Here is a 22,961-nt window from a genome sequence, read left to right on the forward strand (position 1 = left end):
TTATTTGACCCGTCTCTTCCCTTCTTCCTTCATTTTCTTGTATAAGAAGATTTTCTCTCTTCATTGATTACCCCAACAACCAAAATCCTTCATACACGAAGCGGTGAATTTCAGTTTCAGAAAAAAACCAAAACTTGCGACCAATAATTAATCGAAATTAGTTTCAAAGAGAGGATTAGGTTTCTCTTTTCCTTCTCCAATGGCGGCCAATTCTCAAAGACCAGGCACTTCATATGCTGGTGCCTACCGATCAAGGTTTGTCTATCTTTCTCTCTGCTTTTGATTCGTGTCACGTCCTCTTCACAATTCCTTTGAATTCATTCCTAATTCAATTTGTAGAGAAGGGCTTAGCACCAGATCCGTTGCTGCTTCCGACGAAATTCAATTGCGTATTGATCCTATGGACTTGGATGATGAGATCACTGGTCTTCATCGCCAAGTTAGAAGGTTAAGAAATGTATGTATATTATGTTATCTTCATATTTTTTGTAATTTTTCTTTTAAAACTATTTACTTTTTAGTTGTTTCTTATACTATATATGCAATTTAGGGATAAGTTGACACACTAGACAAGATTAGGTTAAGAATGAATGTGTTAGAGATAACGTTGAAGTAGCACATGTCGTGAAATGGTTTTAGGCGTGTGTGAAGAAGACCTAAGGAAGTACCCACTTAGGAGAGTAGATCAAATGGAGACAAAGAAAAGTTATATGTGGAATTATTAGGAAGAGTTTAGATGTCAATGGTTTGTCAACTAAGTGATTTATGAGAAAACATTATGGTGTCGTTTGATTCATGTCGCCGACCCCAGCCCCACCTAGTGGGAAAATGCTTTGTGGTTGTTTTTTTATATTGCAATTCAAAGGAAATGTCTCAATTTTGAGTCTTGTGAATGGAAAAGAGTAGTTCTTGAGGAGCTTTGCCTCCTTACGTGATGGGGTGAAAATTCTTGACTAAAATAATAGATATTGTTAGTTGTTCCATTTTAGTATGCACGGAAACAGATTTGAGAGAACCTGGACTATTCTTGCTTAAAAGCTCTATTCACAAAGGTCCCAAAGATTCATGGGTAAATAGAACTTGAAGGATTTGTGCAGGGAGTGACACATTTCTCAGCATAAATTAACCCAACTATGAACTGTAGCTAGTAGCTATTGCTCTCATTTGAGGCTTTTTTATTTTCTTTGAACCTTTGTAGTGGGTATGATCCTCAATTAGGACAACTTACCCAATTGTTCTACTTGTGATACTTTCGTTTCAATGCCTTTTGATCATCGCCTGGTTGATCTAGACTGGAATATTACCTTGGTTGGAATGGTGTTTGAACTAGTGGACAATGGTTCTTGTGACACAGTGGAGGTAGGTGTACTTGCAAGAGAGACACTTCGACGCTCGAGTCATGTCATGAGGAAGAAGAGTTATATGTATGAGAAAGATAGTTTACCTAGGATGTGGAGCATGGTATTTATAGTAGGACACCCTGCAGTAGTCAATTTGAGTTGAGCTAATGTTCTTATCAAGTTGAGCTATAATATACTGTTCAACAGTTTCTACAAATGCAATGTGATTTTGGCCATGAAAGTGAGAATAGCTATCAGGATTTGGTTTCGAGTGAGCTAGACTAATCTTATGGGTTGGGGCAGTCTCTGTTAGGCCCTGGACCGCTTTCCCAGTCCAGAATAAAATTATTTCATAGTGGGAGATTGAGCTTTCAATTAGTCTCTATTTTCTCAATTCCATGTTAATAAATGGTTGCAAAAACATCTGATGACTGTAGATGAAATCTTAAAACTAGAAATACGGAAGGAGGAATTACTACATTTTAGAGGTTGTTTTTATCTTGGAGAAGAAATATGTATGTTCTTTGCCCAAATCAATGTGAATGAAGATTACTGTGATTGTACTTACAAGATTCTCTCATTAACAGTGCATACTGCATAGGGGATTCACTGTATTCAGTACTGCATACTGGTTTATTTTTAAAGAAAGTCTCATAAAAAATATTGAAAAAAATTACAAACTGCGTACTTGTGGCGTGCATTCTGTAACCATGTCTGTGAATATATGCTTGTTGTACTTGTATGCATGCCCCCCTTGCTTTTTTTAATTACGACCCTGTTCCATAACATGTTTCTTAATCAAACATTACAAGCTTTGATAATCAATGCTTGTAAATCGTGTCTATTCTGCTGTAGACAATGCTCCATAGTTAAGTTGAATTTCCAACTATAAGTTATAAAGTCTTGGCAGTTTGACTTGCTGAATTCTGTCCTATTAATTATTCCCTTAACTGGAACATAGTTTTGGTGAAACTATATCATGTTTCAAAACTTGTTGTCTTTCTCTTTTCCTTTTGATTCCTTTGTTCTCTTACAACTTCAAATATTTCTGGCACAGGTTGCTGAGGAGATAGGTACAGAAGTGAAGTATCAGAAAGATTTTATAGAACAGCTGGTACATGATTGCTAACATATTTTTGTTATTTGTTGCTTGAACTCAAGTGTTCTTAGAGATATCTTAACTTCTATTGGGAGAAATGACTAGTTTTTGCTTAATGTTGTCAAAGCATTATGAATCAGGCACAATGGATTCACTTAGAAGTTTTATGTCATTTAATTTTGAAAGTTGAATGCTTACTGTAGTATAAAATGTTCCAGTAAGAAATTTAAGCTCAACTTGTTATAATGTTAAGGATTTTTACAAGTTCTAGGGAAGGAAGACTATGTTATACTTGCTGCTACACATATTTTGAATCTTTAACCTTCTTAGAAAAAAACACAGGAACAATCATTCAGCTGGTTTTAAATGCTTGTTAATTCCTATCAATGAGTTTTATCTCCTTTTTTAACATTTTAGTTTATCTGTTCCAATACAGCAAATGACTATGATGAAGGCTCAAGCTGGGGTGAAGAATAATTTAAGAAGATTGAACAAGAGTATCATCCAAAGTGGTTCGAACCATATTGTTCATGTTGTTCTTTTTGCCTTAATATGTTTCTTCATAGTGTACCTTTGGTCCAAGATGTCTAGAAAATGAGAACTTGGGAGTTTGCTGTCCAGCTCTGTGGTTGAAAGGCTTCACTTAAGGGCTTCTTTTTACACTCGCATGATGCCTGATTTTGTTGTGAAGGAATGCTCAAGAAACCTTTGGGACTTCAAAAAATTATATCTCACTTTTTAGTTCTGTTTATTGGTTGTAAACGGGGATTTTATGTGAAAAATAGATGGTTGATTTGATTCCTTTATTGTTTGCACAGTGCTCTTTTTCTCTTTACATGTGTGATAAATTAGGTAAGTACTTGGCTAACAGCAACCTCGAACTGCCCTCCCAGTTCATGAGTCGGCCGTGTATGAAAGTGTTCAGCTAGAAAGCACCAAAATATAAGAATTTGGCTGGCTTTGTTGTGAATTGTGTAAAGGAAAGAGGAATCTTAGTTAAACCAGTTGAGGCCTTGAGGGTGAGTTTTGGGGTAGGAGTAAGATTGTTGCTGGGTGTAGGAGTAAAATTATTGCCCCATAAACCGGTGGTATCACTGTTTCAAATCCTAAGAATGATCATGGTATTTCAGTTATTATTAAGAGTTAATGTAGATTATTAAAACATGTAAATAATATGTTGATATATAAAATTACATACAGAATCGATAAATATACCATTTTCCAACCTTCCATTTCTTCATCTCTAAGCTGTTTATCCTATGTCATAATCTATGACGTTGACCAATAAGAGATTGATCTAATTGTATAATGTCTCACTAAATTTTCAAGGTTGAGGGTTCAATTCGTGAGAAGCGACATTTATGGGAGGGGTAAAAATCCCTAAATTTTTAAGGTTGAGGGTTCAATTCGTGAGAAGCGACATTTATGGAGGGGTAAAAATCCCGAAAGAAATTAATTATTTACTAAAAAAAATGGTAAGGAAACACAGGTACCAAAAACATAAGGCGTTTTTTGTGTTGAGCCAACACGGCAGAAGGGTGCGAAGTCACTGAATTGGGCTCGGGTAAACCGCATCAATCCCTTTCTCCCTCTACCCATTCATTCCTCTCCATTTCAAATACAGCACAGAGCATCCAATACGAGCATCAATCCTCTAACTAATAAATACCCCTTTCCACTACTTTCAACTTCTCTGGCAAAACGCAACGCAACACAGAGAAACAATTTAGTGAATGACGATCGATTGCATGCTTTCGTTAAACCCTTCCAAAACCCTTCCCATTAACCCCACTTACCCGCTTCTCTCTACGCCCAGAACCCGAATCACATTCAAATCCAATAACTTCCAAACCGTCATGCGAAGCGGCGGAGAAGCTCAGCCACCACAACCGTCTCTGACGGACGCTTTATTCAACAGCCCTCGCAAAAACCAAATTCTCGAAGCCATAAACACTAAGTCTCTTTCTAATCGTTGCCTCTCTGAAACCAACCTTCATTTAACCGTTCCTGGTATCGGTTCCAAAATCCCCGGCAAAGTATAATCACGATAATAGTATTACCGTATTTGAGTGTTTTTTTTGTTATTTTTTATATTATTCAATTTGGTTACTTGTTCTTATTGTTTCTCATTTGTGAATGTGTGTTTTGCAGGTTCGTGATATTTATGATAGTGGAGACTACCTTGTTTTAGTGACTACGGATCGCCAGAGTGCTTTTGATAGGATTCTTGCTTCTATTCCTTTCAAAGGACAGGTTTGTTATTAATCTTTTATCTATATACTTATTATGTGTTTGCATTATAATTCAAGGTAGCAATTGATAGGGGTGTTAGAACATGACGGAGCATAATGTATGAGTTCTGTTCTATGTTTAATGCATTTTATAAACAGAACAAATAAACATATTTTTTTTTTTAGTTTTTTTGGTTCTACTGAACTGAGGTGGAACTAAAGAGAACAAACCATAACATCTTTGTTATGTTCTGTAAGCATGCCAAGCGCTACGGTGCTACCTAAGGCACGATGTTAAGATATAGAAACACTTTCACATCATTATCTGTGCAGGCTGTATCAGCCGACCTCATCAGGTGGGACTAAGACTTGGTTGATGTTGTTGTATTTCTGTGTGATACTGTCCTGTTTCAAGGAAACAATGATCGTTAAATTCTTTGCCTGGTTGGAAAATTATTTCGACCTGGTAGGCAGATGGTTACTAAAACGCTGCTGATGCTTGATAGTGGATGAGTGATGACATTCAATAATCTGGTTCGTTGGTCTTATGCTTGCAGGTTCTTAATGAGACAAGTTTGTGGTGGTTTGAAAGAACTAAGCACATAACTTCTAACGCAGTTGTATCAGCTCCAGATAAGAATGTCACAATTGCAAAGAAATGTACTGTTTTCCCAGTTGAGTTTGTTGGTGAGTTATTTGCTAATATTCAAGAGTTGTTATTTGCCCTATTTTGTAGTGACGTACTTGATGCCGATTCATTTTGTATTGTTATTGTTTTGTAGCTAGAGGGTTTGTGACTGGAAGTACCGATACATCATTGTGGACAGTCTACAATAATGGGATTCGTAACTATTGTGCAAATGTCCTTGCAGATGGTGAGATTTATATTCTTGTGTCTCATTCTAAAATTTTACTCTCATGTTTAATATGATAGTAATATATTACAGGATTGTTAAAGAATCAAAAGTTGCCTGAAAATATACTCACTCCAACAACGAAGGCTGCAGATCATGATGTTCCTATAACCCCAGATGAGGTATGATGCCTAGTATTTTCATTTGCAAATGACATTTCTCATTACCATTGAAGTTACAGTAAAGGATGAGCTTCGTAGGCAGCGGAAATGAACAGAGAGACCGAATACTAGATTTGGCAGGAAATAAAGAACAATAGAACAATGAAGCTATTTTACATTTGGCTTGTCAGTTTGTCTCAACTTAAAATGAATGGATAAATATATAAGGGTCGGAAACTATTTATCTTATACCAATTAGCTATAATGTCTCTGAAATCACATAATGAATGCAGTTCCAGCCACTTTTTCCTGCAATTGGGTGAATGGCATGCAAATGCAGAAACAAAGAAACCACAATTTAAATTTTATAACCACAATTATTGATTTTAAATCTTATACTTGTTAAAGGCAGACTAACCTGATATTTTGGTTAAAGGAAACATGACCAAAATCCTTAAATGTTCCCTCGGTTATTAATCTAATATTCCCGCGATACAGTTTGTTGGAGGAGTTAGTGACATGTCTTAATGGACTTCCATCCAATTGATAATCTTTCACAACTTTTTTTATCCCAAATTCTTACTTTTTCTATGATGCATTTTCTTTGCAGATTATAGAGAGGGGACTAATGACTCGAGCCGATTATGAAGAAGCAAGTGCAAAAGCATTAAGGTTGTTCGAATATGGACAGGTAATAAGATTCGTTGGCTAGGTTATTGTCATTTCTGGGAATAATGTAATGAAATGCCTTCTCACTCTAGCTAGTAATATCACACTTTCAACACATGATTTTTGTTGTTGCTTGCACTGAAAAGGATTTAGTTGTGTAAATAATGTAATATTATATTATAGCATATCTTTTATGTAATTTGCACAGATAATGTATTAGGCACTCAGTTACATACTGAATAAGACAAAAGGGACAACAGCATTTTGGTTTAATTTGTCAATTCCATCTGTTTTATAGCTATGGGGTTATGCTCTTAGGAATCAACACATGTAGGCCACCACCAGTGGACAATGTAAAGATTTTTTTTGCTCCAGAACAGAGCTTTGTGATACTTAATAATGTAGGGATTCACATATTCTTTCAAGTTAAGTTGCATCTTTAATTGAGCTCTTGGGTTGTTCTCTCTATTCAAGGAGAAATCCTAAACTCCTCAAGGCTTCACATTTTACATTTGAAATTATTTATATTTTAAATATTTAGTAAAAACTATCCTTTGATTAAGCTCTTGGTAGTTCTGTCTATCCATGGAAAAACATAAAGGCTTCACTTATACCATAGGGAACTATTTCTGTATTTTTCAGACATCCAACTTAAAGCATAGCAGAATATTTTAATTTTATCCGTTCATCCATGTCACTTAGTATTCCCTGGTCATTTATTTGTCGATCCCTTAATTGGTTCCTCAGTTTTGTTTGCACAATAGAAGTTGTTTTTCCCTTACTTTTGTTGCATGCTTGATTTCTCCATTTGATTGACTTTGCAGCAAGTGGCTTCGGAACATGGCCTCATATTGGTGGACACTAAGTATGAATTTGGGAAGGCAAATGATGGTTCAATTCTGTTGATTGATGAGGTTCACTGCTGTCCCTAATGCATTTTGGATTCTCACGCACTATGTATATCAATGTGTAATGAAGTTGCTCCATTTATAAATCCAGGTCCATACCCCTGATTCAAGTAGATACTGGATTGCCAATTCTTACTTGGAGCGCTTTCAAAATGGTCTCGATCCTGAAAATGTTGATAAGGTGTTTTATATGCATATAATTTTTTTTGTTCCTTTTCTTAGTAGAGTGAGCTTTGTTTTTATTGTTACAGATTTAATTGATGTATAAGCTTCCATCTATTAATATTTCTGTTAATGAGTTATAGATTGATAGCAATTTTCTAATATATAATAATTCTATTTTTAGGAGTTCTTAAGGCTGTGGTTCAAAAGTCATTGCGACCCCTACAAAGATGAGGTATTTTTCATTTTTTACCACTGATGGATTAGCCCATAGGCCTTAAAGATGCACCAAATGACACTTAATTTTGTTTAGGTCCTTCCTGATGCTCCTGAAGATCTTGTCCGTGAATTGGCTTGGCGGTATGTCTACTAGAACTTACTCCTTTACACCTGATATATTTTGCTCTGAGCCATTTTTAAAAACCGATTTAGAACAGTACATAGTTTTTTTCTCTTTGGGGTCAATGACTGCTTCTAGTAGTTATTCTCTGAAATTTCACTTTAAGAACCTTCCTGAGATTCAAGTGTTGATTTGTCATATTTATCACTGGTATGTTTAGTTCATATGTGCAATTTGTAGAAGAATGCTCCATATTTTATCCTCCTTTTGAGAAATTCATTTTGGAGGATAAGGGATGTCTCATGATGATGAAAACCTTAAAAAAAACTACAAAGATAAAACATCAATGTTCATATTTTGCATTTGTTATTTTTGTGCTTAGCATTTTTAAGCTGCCTTTGCTCTTCCATGACAAAGTGTATTTGTGATTACTACCAGTTAATAGACTGGAACTGGATTCTAGCTTTTAACTGTAGGTTTCTGTTATTTAATTTCAGTGACATGGAAGGTTCTTTTCAGAAAATTTAACTTCTAGCTTATTTTATTGGAAATGAAATGGAAGTGATTGAAAGTTGTTTTATTTAAATGTTTCATCAGAACACAAGCATGTCATGGTTTTATGCCTTATTATTGAAATAAGCTTATACAATTTTGCTGGACAGATACATTTTCTTGTATGAGACTATAACAAAGTCAAAGTTTGAGGTGCTATCAACCGAGGTAATCCATGTATCAGTTTTTGTTTTTAAATTATATTCTGAGCTTGATGCTATATATAACCGCTTCTAAGCCCGAATAAAGGGTGAAAGCTGTGTTAGGCAATACAGTCAACAGCCAATTTTAAATTTTGTTGAATATCTATGATCTGAATCATCAATGTGATAATTTTAATTGTAGGTTGTTGTCCAATGTAACTCATTGTTATATGTGGTACAAAGATGTTACTCAGATTTATGAGGAAATTGTACGGTACAACTATAAGTCTTGTCAATGTTATGAGACAATGTTGGGCAGAAAATGTAAACAAGATAATAAACTCAATGCAACAGAGATGAGAATATTACATAGATGAATGGACACACTAAAGAATATAAAATTAAGAATGAGTGCATTATGGAGAAAATTTGGTTAATTCCTATTGTGGAAAAAATTATAGAGTGGTCCCTTAGATGATTTGGACATGAGTGAAGAAGACTAATAGAAGTGTCAATAAGGAGAATAGATCAAATGTATGTTAGTCCAATTTCAAAAGGCATAAAAGATTGGAGGTCAAGAAAAACCATAGACGAAACGTTTAGGAAAGATTTAAAGTAAAACATTACATAGTCGTCTGATCTATGTAGTGGAGTCCTTTGTTTTTTTAATTATATTGTGTCGTGAGACAATACTCATGACTTAACTTCTTCATGCAGGAGCCAATACATGACCGAATTTCAAGAAATGTTGCATCAGCACTCTCATCTTTAAAGTAACCATGGACCTGAGGGCACGGGCACTATTCTAGTTCTGTATTTTAAGGATCACTTACTGAAAGTTCTAAAACCTCAAATCAACTGAGAACTTCTGCAAACATGGTTACCAGAATATAGAATCACAAAACATTTCTCCCTCCTCGAAATCAAGCTATATTTCTAAATCGTCATGAAAACAATTTAGAAATCTGACACCTTGTGGTTTCTTATTTTTCAAGAATAAAGAGCTGTTTTGAAGGAGAACCTAATGTGCCTTTTGCCTTGTATTTTTCGTTTGTAAGAAGTAAATATTATTTATTCTAAATGAGTAGTGTGTGTTCTATTTATTATTACACGCTCCAAACTTTTTCTTCTTAGTTTCTTGTTGCTCCTCTTTTATATCTGCTTGCTAGTAGTTTCAGTTATTCTATGTTATAACTCTGATATTATGGTGATAATGTATTTAAGCTTTGATTGTAACTTAGCATGATATTATGTCATTGAAAGAGGTTATTTCAAATTATGGCACACCAAATAGAGGGAAAAAAGGGAAATATCATAAGCCAAACGATCTTTCACTCTTTCCCAGAGTCTTAACTCCATAATATTTAAGTGATTAAAGCATTTAATTCATCGTTACCAATGGACAACGAATTGCCAACTTTTCCTAGTTAATACGTCAAATGAGGCGGTGCTGCATAAACACACAGACTCAAGTTTCTCCCACTTTGTCGGCAAATGTTAGTATATTGTATTTGTTGCAGATGAAATTTGAATTTTTAACCTCATTTGTTTTATTCTTTAAACACTTTATCCTGGTGATTAGATTGCCGACTCCAATTTGTTATCTTTAATAACAACTTTGTGTACATGTTAGACTTCGAATGCATTTTTAAGTTCATGTATTGGGGGAAACGTTTTCATTATAGGGTTCAAAGGTGGGAGAAAGTGATCATGAGATGCAAGGAAATAGTCAAATCGTTATAGTGAGTTTTTTAACAAATAAAAAAATCTAATGGTGAACTAAGCATCTAAAGAAAAGTACATGCGTTCTTAATCATAATTTGGTGGTTTGATCTTTTTCGCGTTTATGGGAAAAAGAAGTTATTAATGGGCTGACGTAAGTATTGGTGTATAAAAATAATTATATCATTTTCCAACTTTGTCATCCACCTTAAACAAATTTAATGACAACAACTAAAAGTTTTTTTTGCATAAAAAAAATGGTGTTAAGAATCTATAATGTTCTTCTTCTTTATATCATTTTACACTGTTGGAGATGAGTTTTCTTGTGGGTAACAAAACAATGTTCTTCTTCTTCAAATTTCTGATTCTGAATCAAAATAGATAATTTTAGTGTAAGGACTAAGAATCTATAAATTTTATTTAATCAAACCATTAAAAATATTTTTTATACTGCAAAAATATTAAAAAAATAACTTGTAAAATGAAAAAGAAAAAAGAAAAGACTAAGACAATATTATAAACCCTGAACGCTAAAGTAAAACCCCATATGTGAGTGCAGCTCCGCCATATACAGCCACTTCACCGGCGTTCCAATAAGCAGAGTCGCCGTTTCAATTCATCCACAAGCATCTTACTCCGATGAGAAGGTTCGCATGGTTAACGCCGGTGAGTCCATAAGTCTACAACGAATTAAAACCCCAAAATCATTGTCTTTTATTCTTATTCATCATTGTTCATATTCTCAATTCTTTCAATACAGTATCGGTGTCATTTGCTTTCGTCTCTGACCTCCAAAAAGTTTGTCGATAAAGGAGAATCATTCACCAAATTCTTGCCTTCTCGCCAACCCTCGATTTTCTCACGAGGTACGCTATAATTTGTTTTTATTATAATAATTAATCATTTCCATTTTTATTATTATATTTTCTGCTTAAATTAAATCTTTTTTGTTGTTGTACCAGCTTTGGCCAGTTACAATTTTGTCACGAGGATTGACGAGTTTCTGATTCCGAGAGTACCATTGAGATATAGTTATATTAATGCTAGAGGTTCTTATTTGAATCAAACAAAAACCAGTGGCATGTTCTTTACATTATGTTTCTGTTTTTTTCAGGTTTTCATTTGTTTTTGCTTGTGTTGTTTCAGTATTTTCTTCTTCTGTGGAACGTGACTATTATAAATCTCTTGGTGTTCCTGAAAATGCAAGTCAGGATGAGATAAAGAAGGCATTTCATGCGGTGAGTGATTGTTAGCTTGTTACGAGTTACGACTCCCTTGTTTTTAGGGAACGTATTGTTTGATCACACATATATATTTTTTGGAGTCGGATAATAATCAAGTCAATTGGGAATGTGTAGTATTTCAGTTTTGGTCTCGATTGTTTCTAGTAGGAAAGGCAAAACTTCATTCCATTAGTTGGTACTGGGTTGTTGTAGATATGTTGTTAAAATTGTCTCAGTAATACAGTAGTTGGTTCTACATTAAGTTAAACCGTAAGGCTAGGGACATTGTCTAGTTATGTTGTTTAATCAAGCACTATACTTCCACTTTAGCCTTTACTTCAATGACATCTTGGAAAATCTTAGTGTGAATGGAACGTCAACCTGTAGCAATTTCATTTTCATTTCTTCATCTTTACTCTTCTATTATGTAAACATATGATATCCTTATATCTCATGTTTCTACCTTTATTATGCTCATCCCAGTTCTTGTTGATTTACATTTTTGCGCATGATCATTATATATCTAGCCACTGGCTGATTGACTCATTGTCACACTTTGAATTTCAGACTTTTAAGTTTCATGCACGTAGTCACGTAGAGATAAGCTGGGAATGACTTTTGAATGCTGGGAAGTGTAAACACATTGAGTGGAGAGATTTTTTATGTAGATGATAGGATGACTTTTGAGGGTGTTTCCCTAACATGCGCTGAGGGATTAGGCAGCTTTGCTCCAGTGCTGTCTAGTTTTTTCTTTGTATTTTGTTGCCCCCCTTTTTGTGTTAAGGACGACGCTTTATCCTCCAAATTCGTAGGCAATTATCTTCTCTTCATCTAAATGAATAATACCAATATCCCAAAAAAGGATACCCCCAAACTCACAAAATCTAATGTGTTAAGGATAAGCAGTTCTGATAATACTTTCGAATGGTGATAACTCTAGAAGTCTTTTTGTTCGGCAATTTATTCTAAACAACTGTTTTCAGAGCTTAAAGCATACCTGCTGGGAATAACAGTTTGTGTATGCCTTTTTTGTTGTAAATCTTGATATATTCTGTCATCATGTCCTTTAACAACAATATTTAAAAATCAAAGTTTTCTTTTAGCTAGTGATGGATTATGACACTTTTCTGCCTTGTGCAGCTTGCTAAAAAGTACCATCCAGATGCAAATAAGAATAACCCATCGGCAAAGAGGAAATTTCAAGATATAAGAGAAGCTTATGAGGTATTTGCTATCAATTTATCGACTTATTTTTTTCCTCACATTTTCATACATCTTTAACCCTCCTTTTTTCTGCCTAGGTTGATTATTTCTAAACTAGATTAATCAACAGAATCATATTTTCACTTGCCTTCTTGCTATGTAATTTCAGACATTGAGAGATTCTACAAAGAGGGCAGAGTATGACAAGGTATATTTTTTATGTGCTCCTAAATGCCATTAAATTTCATATTTGGTTTAGCAGTTACTCTATGTTGGAAATGTCTGGAGCTTCTGTTGATCAAAGCTGTTTAAAATTTCTATAACCCTTAGCCTTCTCTTTTATTTGGGACGTGACTGACATTTTTCCGTTATTTTCTTCAATGGACCTCTTTTTCAACAAAAGATGCGTGCTTATGGTTCAGAGAACATAGAATTTGGTGACGATGACACAGAAAGGTTTAGAAATGCCTATCGTTCTCATTTTTCAGATTCATTTCATAAAGTATTCTCTGAGGTATTCTTTTGCTCTCATACTCAGTGCTGCCGTGTATTATTGTTCTCATTTTTTCATTCATTTTGTTAAGTATTCTCTGAAAAAATTTCATGACATTCTTGATCTTGACAGATATTTGAAGAAGCAACAACTCAATTCTCGTCGAATATAGAGGTCGGCTTAACTGTTGTTTCTCTATTGCTGTTTGAAATAAGTTCCTATTTTTCCAAGCTAACATTTCCTTGTTGTGTTGATAATAGGTGGAATGTTCTCTTAATTTCCCAGAAGCTGTGAGAGGGTGCACCAAACATTTGTCATTTGATGCATTAGTTCCCTGTGATAATTGTGGTGAGTAAAGTTAATATTTTTCTGGAAAATTCAAAATCCCTGAGAAGAAATATGTCTATTAGAGAATAGAGTTAGTTAAGTATTGCTGCAGCAAATAACATGTGCCAATTAACAATTAGCATGTGCTAATTGTTATTTACACATGCTGGAAGTAGTTAGTGTTAGTAACTGCTTTATGCAGTTACTAATCTGTTTTTATTTCTGTTGCTTTCCCTTTATTTAAAGGGATAAGCTCTTCTTTTGTAAAGGGTAATTTTTCAATAATATTTTACTTCATTCCTTTTATCCTTTATCTTTTTACATGGTATCACTCGCCCTAATGGCCACTGCCTCAGATCCCTCCCCTCCTCCACCTTCCCATTCCTCTGCCCCTCCCATTCGAGCACATTCTCCATCTTTCTCTCTTCCCATACCCTCTACAAAACTCAGTGAGAAAAACTATCTCACTTGGAGCCAATTCATGCTCTCTTTCCTAAGATCCAACAGAGCAATAAGATTCATTCACCCCACTGATGTACCACCCAAATTTCTTTCTGACTTTGATAGCACTCATCACCACATTAATCCTACATTCCTCAGCTGGGAAGAGCAGGATCAAACTATCTTTGCCTGGATCCTCAACTCCATCTCTGACTCCTTACACACAAGAGTCCTTGGGTGCACATTATCTTGTCAATTGTGGGCTGAACTTCATACATTTTGCAATGCCCACACCAAGGCCAGAAGCAGGCAACTCAGAGCTCAACTGCGCACAATTTCTCAAAGCAACAACAGTATTTCAGAATATTTCTCCAAAATCAAAGCCATAACTGATTCTCTTGCATCCATAGGCACCCCTATATCAACTGTAGAACACACTGACTACATCCTTGATGGATTAAGTGAAGAATTTCAACCTGTCATCACAGCTATTGAGAGCCAAATTGATCCACCCTCTATCAATGAGCTAGAACAATTCTTGCTGACCTTTGAATCAAGAATCATCAAGAATAAGCACAAAGCAGTCTCTGATGCTTTGTCAGCCAATATAGCCTCTATTCCAGCACCACACCCACCTACTGACTCTAGCCCCAATCCTAGTCATTTCAACCCTACTTATCCTCCAACAACATCCCCTCCCACACACAGGTATAAAGGGAAAGCAACAGAAATAAAAACATATTAGTAACTACATAAAGCAGTTACTAACACTAACTACTTCCAGCATGTGCAAATAACAATTAGCACATGCTAATTGTTAATTGGCACATGTTAATTGCTTCAGCAATACTTAACTAACTCTATTCTCTAATAATGTCTACACTGGAATTTTATGTTAGTTATTTCCACATGCTATTGTTGTTTTAGTAAATGGCAAAGTATTGTCTGCATCTGAATAAATTTCGATTGCAAATAAAGTTTAATGCAAAATCTTGTGCATGTTCTTTTGTTATAAAAACATAAGGTTGGGTGAGAGCCCATGCTTTTGGGGTAAAGAGAACCCTTGTTTTATTGTATTGAAAGTCTTGCAGTTCACCATATGTCTAAGAAAGAATGGTAGTTTATTTTATTGAAAGTCTTGCAGCTTACCATCTCTAAAGAGAACCCATGTTTAGCACCCAAGGGTTATATAATCATCTTTGACTGGAATCATAGGGCGGTGCAGTGCAGTAGGCTCCAACTTAGTGGGGTATAGGGAGGGTAGATTAGTAGATGTATGCAGCCTTACCCCCACATGTGGAGAGACTGTTTCCATGATTTGAACTTGTAACCTCACGGTCACTAAGTAACAGAAATTTTGACCGGAATCATATTTGGAGAAATTCTTTGACCAGTCCTATTATTGAATGATAGAATCTAGGCCTTAAATATTGCTGCATTAACATGATGACAGCTCTTCCTCTACTCCATAATTGGAGAGATTAGTCTAGGATGCATAGGTGATTACTAATTAAAATATACCTTTAGATCAGGTTTACTAAAATTGATTGTCTGCGAATCTTGGCTATAACAGAATTTCTATAGGCTGCAGAACTGTTTTGAGGAAATAATCAAAACTATGGACCACTGGATATGTAATATGCTGTCCCACTTGACATTTATTTGTAGCGAAGTGAGCCAGAATGCTGTTCCCCTTGACATTGTTTTGATAATTCCACTTGATGCCTGTCATTTTATTTATGTTAATTCAGATGGACTAGGCTATCCAGTAGATGCCAAGGCAAAAGTTTGTCCAACATGCAGGGGCTTAGGTCGGGTAAGTGATATAAATATTTCTAAGTAGAGTTTGAATCATGCATGAGAATTTCTCTGTCACATTATAGTTATCAGTTACTTACCTATTTAATTCTTTGTCGTAATGATTTTCTTCCAGGTTACAATCCCTCCATTTACATCAACATGTATTACTTGTAAAGGATTAGGCCGTGTCATTAAGGTCTTTCATTAATTTCACATCAAGTAATAATTCGTGGTTGGTTACATTATATTTTTTATTTTATTTTTTGTATCTATTTTGTGCAGGATTTTTGCATGTCATGTAGAGGATCTGGGGTGGTTGAAGGAATTAAAGAAGTTCAAGTTACAATACCAGCAGGTTGGTTTTTAATACTTGTGATGAAGTTACCTAGAACTAGAGCTTGGCTAGAGCACATCAATGTACCTGAACCTAGTGCTCGGTTGCTGTTGTTTTTTATTCATCTCCTCTGCTTAATTTGGAGAGGGTGAGCCTTATCACAGCGGAAAGGTTGCTGCTTACTGACCAAGAGGTCACATGTTCAAATACTGGAAACAACCTCCGCTTACGAGGGGTAAGGTTGTGCACATCTACCCTCTCCAGACCTCACTAGGTGAGAGCCTTGTGCACTGAGCCACCTTCTGCTCATTTTGGGTTCATACATTATGAACTATATCCACCATTTCTTTCTGGGATAGCTTTTGGTCCCTAAGAAGGTTAAATGGATGTTTTTTATCCATGTTGCAGACATACCTTCTGCCATATTTATATTTTATTCAAAGAAGAGTTTTATTTCCATTAGTCTTATCATAGTCTTCCATGAATTGAAGGTGTGGATTCGGGAGATACAATCCACGTGCCAGAAGCTGGGAATGCTGCTGGAAGAGGAGGTCGACCTGGAAGTTTGTACATTAAAATAAAGGTAAAGTTTTTTGGTCTTTTTTACCTCGAATTATGTTAGAAAAGATGGAGAGAGAATGTAAGAGAAACTGAATCTGATATTGTTGATAACTAACTGGATCTGTTGAAGGTTACATCTCTTCATAGGAGCCGTGGTGTTACAGATGTACACACCTACTGTGGACTAAGAGTACATTAGATTAACTTCCATTAACATAACTGAATAGCTATTACAATTTTCAATGTTACAATCATAAAACTACTACATTTATTTGTCATGGTTAATTATGTTATATGCTTATATTCTTATTGGAACGTACATCTTTCTTTCTCGTGATATAGGTGGCTGAGGATTCAGTCTTTGTCAGAGATGGTGCCGATATCTATGTGGAATCTAATATTAGCTTTACACAGGTTAGAGCAAAATATTTTTTACTGTCAAATGTCCTTCCATTACTTTTGAGATCTACACAGATTAGAGCTGAAAAATGATTTATAGTCCCTGTAAAGATGAGCCTGAAGTTGAAGTAGACTGTATTTTCTTTGAAATCTTTTATTTTAATTTTAGCTTATGTTTGTATTTCTTTAATTTGGTTGGAAATATGGTGTTTCATCCCTCCTGTTACCCTAGAATTTAGTAAGGCCACAACAAAATTCATTTAACCCAAAAGAAACTTATGTAATAATTAATAGAGTTGTGCACTTAAGAAGTAGATGTGCATGTAGACATCAAAGAATGTGTTGAAATAAGTTTCCCACTGCCTTCCTTCAGCCTGAGGGAACTGGTTTGCACTGATAACATGTAAGGGGCATAACTTAGGTTCTTCTTAAGTTAGATTTTTTCTTATGCCCCTGCTTGTCTTTTGTCAGGACGACAGTGCATGGGTTTTGAGTGGGTGCATTCCATGACCACACATACCATCTTTTGTACCTTGATTATTTGAGTGTTTGTGCACCCAATGATGTATCAGTTTTACAAATATCATAAAAGCTGTACTTTTTCAGGCTATTCTTGGCGGCAAAGTTGAGGTGCCCACATTATCAGGGAAGATGCAATTAAATGTAAGACATAATTTACTTCGTCAGTGTATTATTATTATTTTTGTGCAAAGGAAAGTTTGGGGGAGGGATTTCCCCATTCTATGTCCACCAGTGAGACTAGAGTCTAAAACCTTTTTATTGATTGTATTTGATCCTGCCAGTGAGCCAACTATGTCAGTATAGCCTTTTTGTTTCACTGAGTTGGAATGACTTGGAAGATTTTTTTTGGCACTACTAAGGGTATCCCCTCACCTTTTTGGGTAAGGAACTAATCCCTTTCGGGGTTCGTGACTGCGCCTCCCAACAAGTGTCGTTCTCAGGATTCGAACCCTCGACCTTTGGGATCCAGTGGGGCCTTACACCACTAGACCAATGCCTTGTTGGTATTAATAGATCCTTATTCTTTCTTTTAATACATGAATAAATTTATCAAATTGCAAGAAACAAAGAAGGCGTGCTGCTGTTATTACTTGCAAACCTTTTTTGGATTTTTTTTGTGTTGTAACTGGTTCCCAAATATAATTTTTGAGGCCCTCATACACATCTCCTTAGATACGGTTAAGTTTCTGTTAGGGTTCCATCAAATGGGTCCCTGTATTTTTTGGTATAATTCAATGTTTTTCATATACTTTTTAGGAACCTTAACGAAACCCTAATAGAGATGTGTTGGTCTGTTGGAGGACCCAATTACAATTTTATAAGTCGTGGAATCCAATTTCAAACTTTTAAAGTTCACGGTCCTATAGTTAATTAAACCTTGCTATTTAACTAGTAGATTAATAGAATCACTTTATTCAGACTTGCTTACGAACAGAGTTAATATAAGGTGAATAAAACTCTCAGGTAATGTTTGGTAGATGTGTTAGAATATGATGGAGCACAATATATGTTTTGTGTTCTATTTTTTGGTGCGGTTTGTAAATAGAATAGAAAGAACATGAGGTTAAAAGGGGAACATTTTAGTTCCACTAAAGAATTGAACAAAACATCCATAAAAGTAAGGAGAACTGAACAAAACGACCCTAATAGCTTGTTGATTTCAACTCCATTCTGTTTCATTCTATGTTTGTTTGCCAAACATTAGAAGTTGTCCGCTTAATAGTGAGTTCGTACAGGAGTTTGCAGATATTATGTAAATTGCTCCATTGTCTAAGAGCTTTATTGAGGATGAATAAAAAATTATAGGTAAGACATTTTAGGTGAATAACTTCAGATTCCAAAATACCCACCAAGAAAACAAAAGAGAAAAGATAACAATTCTGGTTTTGCAATGTTTTTGTAAAATCAGAACTTTTTTGCTGATCGCTGAGTTTCGCTGTACTGTATTGGTTTATTGTATTCTAAGATTCTGTTAACTATCATTGTGCTCAAAATGGATTTCTTTTGGTGGGGAATATAATCATGACTTGTTTTTTGCTATCATTACTCCCTCATCAAGTTATGACTTTAAACTTCCCATGCAAATTTTTTTCTCATAACTACTTGTTTAAGTAGTTTTGAACTTTTGACTTTTGACCCTATTTTATCTAATATTGTGCAATTATGTTCCCCCTCAGATACCTAAGGGTGTTCAACCAGGACAGCTTCTGGTGTTAAGAGGCAAAGGTTAGACGATGAGTTCCCCCTCTCTAAGTGACAATTTTGGATACATTAAGGGCCCCTTTCTCAACTGGCACCAGAAAAGTATGTTTAGTATATGGTTGTTGATGCAGGACTACCGAAGCATGGGTTTCTTGTACACCATGGGGATCAGTATGTGCGTTTCCGAGTTAACTTTCCCACGTAGGTTCTCGCATTGCACTTTTTTTTAGTTTAAATTCATATCCCTTAGGACCTTGAGGAATTTGTTACTTATTATCTAAAGAAGCAATTGAATGCTCCTCCTTATCAATTTATCATGTTGCTTTGATATCAATCCATGTGGGTGCTGGTTGATATTATGGCATTATGGAAAATGAATTACTTTCTTTTTGGCTCTCCTTTTTCCAGTTAATTACCTGCTATTGAAATAGCCAAAAAGGAATAAATGGAAATTTAACAATTGATGCTGTACTTTTTGGATGTCTTTTAATGTTGTACAATTTCTTTATGTTACGGTTTATGGTTTTTTAGTCAATGCTTGTGTGAAAGTTTCTGTATGAAATTATATTTGATAGTCAGGAAAAAAAGTTTATGCATATCAAATTTGTCTTCTAGGGATGTTTTTTAGTATACCATAATAAATTGATATTTTTATTAAGTGGTTACAATTTTCCATTTGGTCCTCCGTACTGCACACATAAGATAATGCCTGCACATTAATTCACTTCTGGTACCCCATCTTCGTTTTAGTGCAATTAATGAACGGCAACGTGCTATACTTGAAGAACTAGCAAAGGAGGAAATAGAGGAGGAAAACAAATCATCATTTGAAGGAAATTGGTACGCCTGTATCTAACTTAGTTCCTGCTACATTGTGCTAGTTTTAGCTGCCTGATGTAGGAAGATTTGATGGTTGCATTGCATTGCCATCAGGATGAGGCAAAATCATTAATACTGACATACTTGTAGACTGCAGTACAAAAAATATTCTAATGACAGCATTTGCCTAAACTCTATGGTCCTTTGGTGGTATAGGGTTTGGGGTAGGGTTTGGGAGGGGAGCATATCTTCTGTCCCAAAAAGTGTCACTCATGTGCCACCACCTTTGGTTAGTCAGAAAATACTTAATTATTAAAATTTTAACTTCAATACATTTTTTCAATCAATCACAGCAAGTGGCACATGCAGCGACACACTTTCGTTAGGTATGCTTATTTCAATTGCTTATTACAAATTATCTTTGGTATGGATTGCATGATCACATATACCGAACCTGTATGTGCACAAGTGTGGCCTTTATCAGTTCAGTTGATATCTTTGTTCGCATGCATCTGCCTGGTTTTTTTAGTATTCATCTATGCTCTTTAGTGTTATCTGATTGTAATTGAGATACAAATGGATAACAGGCTTTACCAGCAGCTATCTACTGGTTGAACTTACAGGTGGCATCAAATTCTTGAACGCATTCCCAGTCAAAACTTTATGGTGGAGATATCTGTGCTGATATTAATCCTTGTCCTCATCAACAAGATAAGTACCTGACCGCATTTTCGAAGTTTGCAGTGGACTTGCCAAAGTAAAATCCATCCGGTTGCTGCATTCTTCATTGCAGACTCTGTAAAGTAGAAGGTACTGAATTTATCACGTATTGAAAACCTATCTGGTAGCTTCTTGCTACTCTTTCTTAGGGATGAATACATGAGCCAAGGCCGAGAAGAAACAGTTGGTCTAAATATTCCTTTTCCTTGCTAGCAACTGTAAGGTTCCTTGGCTCACCCCAGTAAGTGGGAGAAGGCCTTGTTGCTGTATGCATGTGCATGGTATTACATGATTTTTAAACCCCTCTTGCCTTTTGGTTAACATTGGTACTTAATAACATGTCTGGATTATCAAACTTATAGAAGTCAACACAATAAGGGACATATTTTTTGCAACAGGACAAATAAATATGAAGGAGAGATAGTACTCACTTTGTCCCATTGTGACAGTTATAGGTAGATTGGAGCATGTAGATCAATTGAGGAATGAGTCAGGGAACGGACAACAGAAATGAGGCTATCCCTGAATCATGTTATTTCTTAGCGGCTAGTCATTTTCATGTTATCAATGGATAATTATACCAAAAAATGTATCAATGGATAAGATTGCTTCTGATTTATGCTAAGGTTATCATGGGATTCAAATCAAAGATAGAAACTTTACGTATATCTTTTTTCATTACTTTCTTATGAGCATTAATCTTGTAACATCTCCTCAGGTGTTGGATTCTTTGATGTATTCTTAAGCTTCCAATAATACTATGCAACAAATTAAACTCTCAATTTCAACGAATAAAGATTGTCAGCTGCTACCATAGAATTTGTATGGTAGAAAATAAATTTATTTCTCTACACAGTGTGTTATAGAATTACCATTTTCTTCCAGTGTTGGAATTGTAAATTTTATGTTGTATGGAACAGGTTTAAAATTTTAATTTTAGTTACTATTTTTTCTAAATCTAAACTAATTTCAAAATTGCTTTGAAGTTTGAACTCGTCTTAAATCCCAGTCGTCTTCTAATTAACTTCTAGATTCCTACTTTAAAAGAGAATAGAATAAAATATCTCTCATAGATAAGTTATCTCTTTAACTGTATTCTCATTTTAAAATCAAAGTGATAAGTATGTTCGTATGTTTAAAAAAAGAGAAAAAGATGTATGCACTAATAGTATGAGTTTTATACACTGTCATTGTATTATCACAATTGATTTTTTATTATTGTTGACTTTTCAAAAAAGACAATCCAAATGAATGGTAGATGATAAAGTGCATGTGTATAAATCTTTACACTATATACATAGATGAATAACAAGTTGTTGGTATACCCTACATTACTGTGAGACACGTTTTTTAATGAAACGCCACGTGCCAATAAGAAAATGATTTAATATGTACATGCTACCTTGTAAGTGTTTTTCACACTGTCAGCAAATCCCCACCATTTATATATTAAATAGTAGATGATACTGCCAATGTAAAATTTTTTAAGTAATTTAATTATTATTTTAACTTTCTCTCACCTATTATTCATTAATCGGAAAATTTACATTTCTAGTATAGCCTTATTACCACTCTGATATAACTTTTTAAAATATTATGGAACTAGTATACTTTTTATTAAAATCGTGTATAGGGTACACGATTCCTGGGAAACAGTTTTTGCCCTACCAAACTCGTGTATGGGGTACATGAGATTAATTTTCTCTCTCCTAATCTCGTGCACACCATGCACGAGACCCCTTCCAATTTTTTTTCTTGACCGGTGTTTTCGGTCCAGGTTTTTTAGAATTTTGTTCTCGTTTTTGAGTTGTATGAGTTATATCAAAATTATAGATTATTATTTGTATTATATTTTTTATTTTGTATGATGTAAACTAAGATTATTCATTCAGTTACATGTATCACTTTGAAACCTAAAATGGTGAAGGTTTTTTGGAATTTGATGAGTTTTTTGTTGCATGAGTTTTGTATAATTAGGGTTTTGATTTATACTATATTTTTATTTTGTATGATATAAAATAAGGTTATTTATTGAGATTCATAGACATTGATTTCAAACAGATTCATACGTATTAATTTAAAACACATCATACACAATGACTTAAATCATATTAATGAGTAGTTAATATAATAATATGAATATAAGTAAACAAACATATTCATATTATTATATTAAGTAGTTAATATAAGTAAACAAAACAGATTCAATAAGTAAAGTCTTATTAATGAGTAGTTAA

The 22,961-nt window shown here is 34.8% G+C and overlaps 3 protein-coding genes across 9 annotated transcripts; all 3 read left to right on the forward strand.

The window, feature by feature from the left end:
• On the forward strand, positions 1 to 3,191 carry LOC109359060 (bet1-like protein At4g14600). The gene is made up of 4 exons (XM_019603572.1): positions 1 to 255; positions 340 to 457; positions 2,398 to 2,454; positions 2,876 to 3,191. The coding sequence occupies exons 1-4, from the start codon at positions 200 to 202 to the stop codon at positions 3,035 to 3,037; spliced, it is 393 nt and encodes a 130-aa protein (XP_019459117.1). The 5' UTR covers positions 1 to 199; the 3' UTR covers positions 3,038 to 3,191.
• Positions 4,029 to 9,699, forward strand: LOC109359021 (phosphoribosylaminoimidazole-succinocarboxamide synthase, chloroplastic-like). 2 transcript variants are annotated; one of them, XM_019603520.1, is made up of 14 exons: positions 4,029 to 4,475; positions 4,591 to 4,692; positions 5,228 to 5,357; positions 5,453 to 5,545; positions 5,618 to 5,706; positions 6,296 to 6,376; positions 7,179 to 7,268; positions 7,354 to 7,443; positions 7,609 to 7,659; positions 7,738 to 7,784; positions 8,427 to 8,484; positions 9,177 to 9,338; positions 9,455 to 9,552; positions 9,594 to 9,699. In XM_019603520.1, the coding sequence occupies exons 1-12, from the start codon at positions 4,173 to 4,175 to the stop codon at positions 9,234 to 9,236; spliced, it is 1,194 nt and encodes a 397-aa protein (XP_019459065.1). In that variant the 5' UTR covers positions 4,029 to 4,172; the 3' UTR covers positions 9,237 to 9,338; positions 9,455 to 9,552; positions 9,594 to 9,699. The 2 variants fall into 2 exon arrangements, with proteins under 2 accessions (XP_019459065.1, XP_019459064.1); XM_019603519.1 differs by lacking the exon at positions 9,594 to 9,699 and having other exon boundaries at positions 9,455 to 9,565.
• LOC109358994 (chaperone protein dnaJ 1, mitochondrial) lies at positions 10,690 to 21,503 on the forward strand. Of its 6 annotated transcripts, none has more exons than XR_002109019.1 (20): positions 10,690 to 10,847; positions 10,942 to 11,047; positions 11,144 to 11,230; positions 11,328 to 11,419; positions 12,545 to 12,628; positions 12,777 to 12,815; positions 13,011 to 13,121; positions 13,233 to 13,274; positions 13,361 to 13,448; positions 15,620 to 15,684; positions 15,802 to 15,864; positions 15,951 to 16,023; positions 16,494 to 16,585; positions 16,906 to 16,977; positions 17,569 to 17,625; positions 19,161 to 19,209; positions 19,317 to 19,386; positions 19,936 to 20,025; positions 20,628 to 20,814; positions 21,123 to 21,503. XR_002109019.1 is itself a non-coding variant. In XM_019603478.1 (19 exons), exons 1-19 carry the CDS (start codon positions 10,821 to 10,823, stop codon positions 20,617 to 20,619), a joined length of 1,335 nt encoding a protein of 444 aa, XP_019459023.1. In that variant the 5' UTR covers positions 10,690 to 10,820; the 3' UTR covers positions 20,620 to 20,815. The 6 variants fall into 6 exon arrangements, 2 of the variants coding, with proteins under 2 accessions (XP_019459023.1, XP_019459022.1); XR_002109018.1 differs by having other exon boundaries at positions 21,174 to 21,503; XR_002109020.1 differs by having other exon boundaries at positions 21,180 to 21,503.

This window comes from Lupinus angustifolius, chromosome LG11 (genome assembly GCF_001865875.1).
Source record: "Lupinus angustifolius cultivar Tanjil chromosome LG11, LupAngTanjil_v1.0, whole genome shotgun sequence".
In the NCBI taxonomy this organism is placed as follows: domain Eukaryota; kingdom Viridiplantae; phylum Streptophyta; class Magnoliopsida; order Fabales; family Fabaceae; genus Lupinus; species Lupinus angustifolius.